Source organism: Entamoeba nuttalli, assembly GCF_000257125.1.
Source record: "Entamoeba nuttalli P19 unplaced genomic scaffold asmbl_3352, whole genome shotgun sequence".
Lineage (NCBI taxonomy): Eukaryota > Evosea > Mastigamoebida > Endamoebidae > Entamoeba > Entamoeba nuttalli.
Genome location: NW_008576017.1, coordinates 1 through 7,760, shown reverse-complemented (window position 1 = coordinate 7,760; position 7,760 = coordinate 1). Strand labels below are relative to the sequence as shown.

At 26.6% G+C, this 7,760-nt stretch overlaps 6 protein-coding genes across 6 annotated transcripts; 2 read left to right on the top strand and 4 right to left on the bottom strand.

Annotated features, from left to right (window-relative positions):
• Nucleotides 1–200: 200 nt before the first annotated feature.
• Nucleotides 201–659, top strand: ENU1_064270 (myb family DNA-binding domain containing protein; the record flags this gene model as incomplete). Its single annotated transcript, XM_008858225.1, has 1 exon — nt 201–659. One exon carries the CDS (start codon nt 201–203, stop codon nt 657–659), a length of 459 nt encoding a protein of 152 aa, XP_008856447.1.
• Nucleotides 660–2,321: 1,662 nt separating this feature from the next.
• On the bottom strand, nt 2,322–3,323 carry ENU1_064260 (membrane-spanning protein, putative; the record flags this gene model as incomplete). The annotated part of the gene is made up of 1 exon (XM_008858224.1): nt 2,322–3,323. The coding sequence occupies one exon, from the start codon at nt 3,321–3,323 to the stop codon at nt 2,322–2,324; it is 1,002 nt and encodes a 333-aa protein (XP_008856446.1).
• A 222-nt stretch (nt 3,324–3,545) lies between these two features.
• Nucleotides 3,546–4,592, bottom strand: ENU1_064250 (eukaryotic translation initiation factor eif-5, putative; the record flags this gene model as incomplete). The annotated part of the gene is made up of 1 exon (XM_008858223.1): nt 3,546–4,592. One exon carries the CDS (start codon nt 4,590–4,592, stop codon nt 3,546–3,548), a length of 1,047 nt encoding a protein of 348 aa, XP_008856445.1.
• Nucleotides 4,593–4,787: 195 nt separating this feature from the next.
• On the bottom strand, nt 4,788–5,504 carry ENU1_064240 (zinc knuckle domain containing protein; the record flags this gene model as incomplete). Its single annotated transcript, XM_008858222.1, has 4 exons — nt 4,788–4,941; nt 4,990–5,157; nt 5,210–5,376; nt 5,421–5,504. 4 exons carry the CDS (start codon nt 5,502–5,504, stop codon nt 4,788–4,790), a joined length of 573 nt encoding a protein of 190 aa, XP_008856444.1.
• A 638-nt stretch (nt 5,505–6,142) lies between these two features.
• On the top strand, nt 6,143–6,748 carry ENU1_064230 (Rho family GTPase; the record flags this gene model as incomplete). The annotated part of the gene is made up of 1 exon (XM_008858221.1): nt 6,143–6,748. The coding sequence occupies one exon, from the start codon at nt 6,143–6,145 to the stop codon at nt 6,746–6,748; it is 606 nt and encodes a 201-aa protein (XP_008856443.1).
• A 94-nt stretch (nt 6,749–6,842) lies between these two features.
• ENU1_064220 (Rab family GTPase) lies at nt 6,843–7,510 on the bottom strand (the record flags this gene model as incomplete). Its single annotated transcript, XM_008858220.1, has 2 exons — nt 6,843–6,985; nt 7,045–7,510. The coding sequence occupies 2 exons, from the start codon at nt 7,508–7,510 to the stop codon at nt 6,843–6,845; spliced, it is 609 nt and encodes a 202-aa protein (XP_008856442.1).
• Between the last annotated feature and the right edge of the window lie 250 nt (nt 7,511–7,760).

Here is a 7,760-nt window from a genome sequence, read left to right as displayed (position 1 = left end):
ATTCAGGTTTCAGTTTTTGTGAAAACATTCATGAAACCGTATATTAAAGATGTTTAGTGGGTGTTAGTGATAAAAAATGGAAAACAATTGATTTTTTAAAAAAATGTTCTTGTTCCAAGACATAAAAAAAATTTTTGAGAATTGGCTCTGCAGAGATTGACCTATTAAATCTCTCAAAACAAAAAAACAAATCAATAGAAATGAACGTGACCATTGAACAAAATAATGATATTTCTAATTACTCTATTACTTATGAATCTGAGAAAGTAAAAAAACAAAGAAAAGCTGGTATTGCTTGGAGGAAAGAAGAAGACCAAAAATTACTTCGTGGTGTAGAAATGTTTGGAGAGAAAAGTTGGGTTGAGGTTGCTAAATTTGTAGGAACAAGATCACGAAAACAGTGCAGAGAACGGTTTATTAATCATATTGATCCTGGAATAGATAAAAGACCATGGAGCTCAGAAGAAGATGAAATGATTATTCGAGGATATTATCATCATGGGAGTAAATGGAGTGAAATTAGCAAAAAATTATCTGGAAGAACTGCTCGTGCTGTAAGAAACAGATATAAGGCATTATCTCTTAGAAATAAATTATCTTGTTTCATTGTAGCAGACCAAAATTTATTTAAAGTTATTAATGGAGGTTCTACTTGGTAGTTATGATAAAAATTTTAAATATCTTGTTGATTTGTTAAATAAACTAAACTTCATTAATAAATTTCTATTGAAGGTTCTATTTCTTAAAAACCTCAGAATGGTTTTCATTTAATTTCAAAAACTTTATTTTTAGAACTTTCTTATAAACTTTTTTCAAAATCATTGTGGCTTCATATTTAGTTATTGTAGTATTTACACTAATTGTATTTAATCCAAACTTGTTATTTGTATTTATTCTTAAATTTATTCATTATTCTTTAACTAGAATTTATTCATTTTTTATCTAGTTTTTCTTTAGAGAACATCTACTATATTTAAATGACCTTATTTATTTCCACCACCATTTTTATGTAAAAAAAAAATAAAAATCTTTTATTATATATGGTATGTCAATGACATTTTCAATACTGTTTTTATCATCATTAAAATTGAAATTGATACAAAACTTTAGTAATAAAAGATTAAATACAAACTTAACGGAAGAGAATAATGTTAAACATATTTAATTTGTTTCGGTTTTGATTAATTACACCATTTATATTAATTGAAATTATAATAGAAAAAAAGGTTAGTCTAATAAATAGAATTATTCATACAATGAATTAAATAGAATATTGTTATAAAATAGAAATCGTGTTAAAATAAAATGAAAGTTACTGAAGGAATTAAATGTTATAATAACTGTTCAAAGATAAATAAAAGATTTATTCAGGTTTCTAAAATTAATATATTTTCAATCCATTTCAATTGAACCAATGGAATAATACGTAGAAATAGTAAATATATTATTTTTAATTGCAGTAGGAAAGTGAGTTGGAGTAATCATCGTTCTAGATAAATTTATTATTGAACATAATGGAACAAATTTAAATGTACAAGAATAAAACAAACTTATAACATTGATGTTTATTAATAACAATAAAACATATTTTTTTATTGTTAAATCTTCATGAAATGAACCTGTATATTTAAAGTCCTTTCAATTGGTCTATGATGTTATAAACTTAAATATAAAAGAAATAAAAATCCAATTATTTTCTGTTGTAATTCACCGTAAATAGAATAAGTTAAACTCCTATCACTTTAGTTAAAATAACATATTGAAGATATTTTTTTAGTAGCTGAATTGAAAATGGATAAGTAAACATCGTTTATGCAACTTCTTTTATAGACATTTGTTATAATTACGAAGTTATTCAAAAACTAAATATTTAGTAGTATAAAAACAACTTTATCATAACAAGTTTTCTTTTCAGTTTTTTGTGTTTTGTCTTTTTTATTGAAACTTTCATTAACCATATTTCTTTGCGTATAAAATTCATGGTTCATTCATTTTACAATAACAAAAACTCCTTCTACAAATGTTTGACTATTCATAGAAACTGTTACCAAACCATTAACATATTCCTCTAACATATATCCATGGTGAGTTATAATAATAGAAATTTCTGACGTATTAAAATGAAATAAATAAACTCTACTTATTCAACCTTATTTTCTAAATGAAATAAGTTAATGAATAACTCAAAATATTGAATGTTCTATTACAGTAGGAAAGTAATAACAAAATAATAATTATAACAAAAATAGAATGAAAAAAAAAATCATTATGAACTTTTGTTATTTGAACATAACAAAATCAAGAAAAATAAACTACTAAAATTAATTTGCCATTGCATCAGAAGAAGAAATTCCATCCATTGGTACTTTAACAACTGCAGGGATATCTGGTGCGTCTGATTCAAACCATTTAAAGAAAGAATTAATAAGATTATGTCTTGTAGAACAGAATAAGATGTAATTATGATACAATTTAAATAAGAATAAAGAGAAGACAAATCCAATATAAACGTCAGCAATATAATGCATTCTATTAGCAATATATAATATAAAGCATCCAATAGTAATTATCCACATAATTAATTTAATTAATGTCATTCTTAGTGGATATCCATATGGAGTAGAATTAGGTGTATCCCCTAATAAATCAAATTCAATAATCGGTGCTTTATGTGAGTAATGGTGCCATAGACATGCACAAATAACCATACTTGCTGCATTACCACTAAACATCATATCACATTCAACTCGATGAATTCCTAATAAGACTAAAAACCCTTCAACAAAGACATTAGAAGTGTTGACAGTCGATGGTCTACCTGAAGGGTCTGGAAGGATAGTAGTAAACACACATAACCCACGAATAAAATAAATAATTCCTTGAAGGAAAAAGTATCTTCTTAATATAACCCAACGATAAGGAGTAACAAAAAATCTAAGTAAAGTAAATCCAATAAAAATTGCAGCAAGAATTTCTGGTAATAAAATAATATTTATCTGTGGTAAAATATCAAATGCAACATCAGCAATAACTATTTCATCATTCACTTGAGGATGTGTTTTTGCCCATTTTTCAAATCTTTTTTGTGTCAATACTTGAAAAATACCATTCCAATAGCCACAAATGACCATAAAGACAAATGACCATAAGAATGGATGTGTAATAAATTTAATTATTTGTTTTAATGGTTGTTTAAATAATCCAATAATAAGCTCTTTTAAATCTTTAAATGTATCAACAATACATAGAGCTCCTCTTGCTGGAAAATTACAATTAGGAAGTAATAAACAAATTTCATTGTTTTGTGTTGTTGGTATAGCCATATTTTCAATGAATCTTTGTTATTTAAAGTTTTTGATATAATTTATTTTTATTATAACTTAATAGTAAAATAAGTTATTTCTTGTTTAGTTTCTTCTTCAAGCTATGTCAATTCCCCCTTTTCTTCTTTATCTTCACTTTTTTTATTACTTCCAAACTAGAAAAAAAGAAAATTGTAGGTAAAAAAGTCATTTGTAATAATGCCAACATAACATTCAAACTAGTTATTCATCATCTTCTTCCTCTTCTTCCTCCTCCTCTTCTTGGTCATTTAACCATTCGATGAACTCTTTAGCTTTTTGTTTCATTGGAGACATTTGGACAGCACCACCATCATACCATTCTTTCATAGCAGATTTGATCACATAACCATTATTATATAAGTATAACAAAATATTAAGTAAACGAGGGTCATTATACAATTTATATTTTGCACATGCAACGTTGAATTCTTCTAAGAATGAAATCATTCCTTGAGGATTTAATTCATCTCCTAAGAACAAATCAAAGAAATCAATTTGTTCAGCAAAGTTATCAAACATATTTGCATCAAAAATAATTTCAAACATCTCTCGAATTAATGTCTTTGTACTCAAATTATAACAATGCTTATATCCTCCAATAAGAGCATTAAGTCTATTTCCTGGATGTCCTTCATTAATAATTTTCTTTAAATCGAAATCTTTACCAACAATGCTAAGTTCTTCTTTTTCTCCATTTTTAAGTTTTAATGTGATTTTAACTGTTCTTTTATCAAATGGATTTTCTTTAGTTTCAACAACACCTTCATTAGTTTGTTCATCGTCTTCTTCTTCTTCTTTCTCATGTTTTGGAGGATGAATAAATATAAATTTCAATAATTTTTCATTCTTAGGAACAACAGTTGCTTCACCACAAGCTTTACAATGTAATGTAAGTGTTTTATTTTTAACAATCATAACAGTTTCTGGATTTTCACATTTCTTACATAAAACAAATTTATCAATGAATTTATCTAATACATTCATAAGATCTTTATATTCATGTTTACCATTAATAATATATTTTCCTGAATCAGTATTAGTAGCTGCTGCAAGTGAAATACCAAAATATCTACACAAATATGATGCTGGTCTATCCAACGCATTTGCAATATCCTCACAATTAACAATAACTGTTTTAATACCATTTCCTTTACCTTCAATTTTATGAATTAAATCTGGCATTTTATAACGGTAGAACTCATCAGTCTTTCTTCTTGGGACATTTAACATTCTGACTTTCTCACTCATTTTCTACTTCTTTCTTTATTTTTTTCAAGTTCTGCCCTATTTTTCTTTCTTCGTTTTGTTTTTTCTTTTTTTACTTCTTTTCTTTTTTTTAGGTTTTGTTTATTTTACTATTCCTTTTTAATTATTTTATTATTAAAATATAATAAAAATTGGTCTTTGAAAGAGTAATAAATGAACGATTTAGTTTCTTGGGTATTAGTCATTATGTTGACTTCTTTGAGAATAACTTCTTGAATTACTTCTTGACCTACTATATGAACGTCTTCTAGAACTACTTCTTGATCTACTTCTTGATGAATATCTTCTTTTATAACTAGTACTTTTACGATATCTTCTTCTTGAAGGTGATCTGCTTCTACTATTTGGTGATCTACTTCGATTCCTACTACTTGGTGACCTACTTCTACTATTTGGTGATCTGCTTCTGCTGTTTGGTGATCTACTTCTACTATTTGGTGATCTACTTCTACTATTTGGTGACCTACTTCGATTTCTACTACTTGGCGATCTACTTCTCGAACGTCTTCTTCTAGGCCTATTTCGTTCATACCTTCTTCCTGATTGCCTAAAACTAAGTAATTTTCTTTTCATTATTACTTAAAAATAAAATCACAAACTTCGGACAATTACGAGCAATATGTCCTTGTTGATGACAAATATAACATTCTTTATTTGAATTATTCTGTTTGCTAAGTTCAATATTAATTTTTTTATCACGGAACATAAAAGGAGTTGTTTGAGATAAATCGATTATTTTTTTTGCATCTTCTTCTGTTTCACAAACCTACTTGTTATTTTTTTTTATTTTTTTATAACACAAAAACATACAACAAAACAAAATCCAGTTTTAATATCAATACGCTCAATCTTTGTGTATTTACTAAACATTTCTCTTACATCAGACTCTCTCATTTCCGATGGAAAACGTCCAAGAAACAACTTTCTATTTCCCTCCATTAAGTTTCTTTAGTTGTTTTTTTTTAAGTTCTTTTTAAGTTTTTTTCTTCTTTTTTTAATTTTACATAAATTTTTAGGTTTATTTATTTGTGTGATAAATAACATTTTTTAGCGAAGAAAAAGTGATATTTAAGGATGGAATGAATGTATTATTACTAAAGTTAATTTTCACTCTTTTACCAATTATCCATTTTAACAAGTGGATTTATTATTAAAGTCAGTTGGTTAAATTCAGTTTTCAACCAAAAAATAAACAACAGTATAAATGCACATACAAAAAAGATGAGGAGAATCGAAGGTTTTTAATAGATTTGAACAAAAAAAAACCAAATAAAAATAAAACCAAGAGAAATAAAAATACGTGGTAACCAAAAAAGTGAGATAAAAAAAAGATGAATCTAATTTAAGAAAATTCAAAAAGTGTTTAAAATAATAACAATATAATAAAAAAGCTATGGAAGAAAAAAAAAAATTAAAACAACGAGAAAACGGGAAAAAGCAAATTAATTTAATGCTAAAATAAGAAGAAATAAGATCTAGATCAAACCCTTAAAAAGAAAAAAAAGGAACTTAAAAAATAAATAAAAAAAAACATGACTATGAGACCAGTGAAACTTGTTATCGTCGGTGATGGTGCCGTCGGTAAAACTTGTATGTTAATTTCATATACAACAAATGCTTTCCCAAATGAATATATTCCAACAGTCTTTGAAAATTATAATTCATCATTGGTTGTTGATGATGTTAAAATTAATCTTGGATTATGGGATACTGCTGGACAAGAAGATTATGATAGATTAAGACCATTATCATATCCATCAACTGATGTATTCCTTGTTTGTTTCTCTGTTATTGCTCCAGCTTCATATGAAAATGTTGAAGGTAAATGGAAACCAGAAATTGATCAACACTGTCCAAATGTACCAATTATTCTTGTTGGAACTAAAATTGATATTAGAGATGATCCAGAACAAGTTAAACGTTTAGCTGAAAAGAATATTGTCCCAATTCAACCTCCTCAAGGAGATGAATTAGCAAAGAAAATTGGTGCTGTTAAATATATTGAATGTTCTGCTTTAACACAAGCCAATCTTAAACTTGTTTTTGAAGAAGCTGTCAGAGCTGTTCTTGCTAAAGCTGCTAAAGAGCCAACTGGAAAGAAAGAAAAAGGAGGTAAGAAAGGATGCTCATTATTCTAATTTCACTTTTTAGTTGATAAATTGAAGAAGTTGTTATAAAAGAAAATATATTTTTTTGTAAAAAATAGAAAATAAAAGAAGGAAAGAATTGAATTTAAAAAATCGAACAAAATCTTCTTTTTGAAGGTTGTGGATTTACTGGATTTGAAACATTCACATTATCTTGTGACATTTCATTATTTGAGACTGTTGGAATTTTTGAACGTTTTGTTGCTTCAACAAATAGTTCTGTTACGTCTTACCAATGAATAAATATTATAAAAAATCTTAATAATAACAAAAAAAAAATAACAAACTCTGTCCTGTTTTTGCTGAAACTTCAAAAAATAAAGCATTGTGTTGGTCTGCAAATGATTGACCATCTGATGTTTGAACTTCTCGAGTTGCTTCAAGATCAATTTTATTACCCACAATTGCAACAGAAATATCACTTGATGCTACTTTCATTAAATCAGTATACCATCCTTCAAGTGATTCAAATGATGATCTTGATGTAATATCATAGCAAATTAATGCTACTGTAGCACCCCGGTAATACATTCCTACCATTGAACGATACTTTTCTTGTCCAGCTGTATCCCAAATTACAATTTTTACATTATTCCCATCAATAGGAAGATATGTTGTTACAAATGATGCACCAATTGTTGATTTTTCATCTGGTTTAAATGAACCATCAACCAGCCTTCCTGAGACACAAGTCTTACCAACACTTTGATCTCCAATAACAACAATTTTTACTGCATCTTGGGAAGATTGCATCGAATTATTTTAATTTAAAGTATTTTAGTTCTTTTTTTTTTAATTTTTATTCAATTCGTTTTTTTTTTCTTTTTTTGATACAACAAATCTTTTTTTATTCATCGTTTCTTAGATTTTATTTTGTTTGCTCTTCAAATCTTTATTCTTTCTTTGGTTGTTACGTTTATTGATTCGCAGAAGCTTTTTATTAGTTTTTATTCTTATAAAAATTAAAATATTTTAATAAAAAGTTAAATTATTCAATTAGATA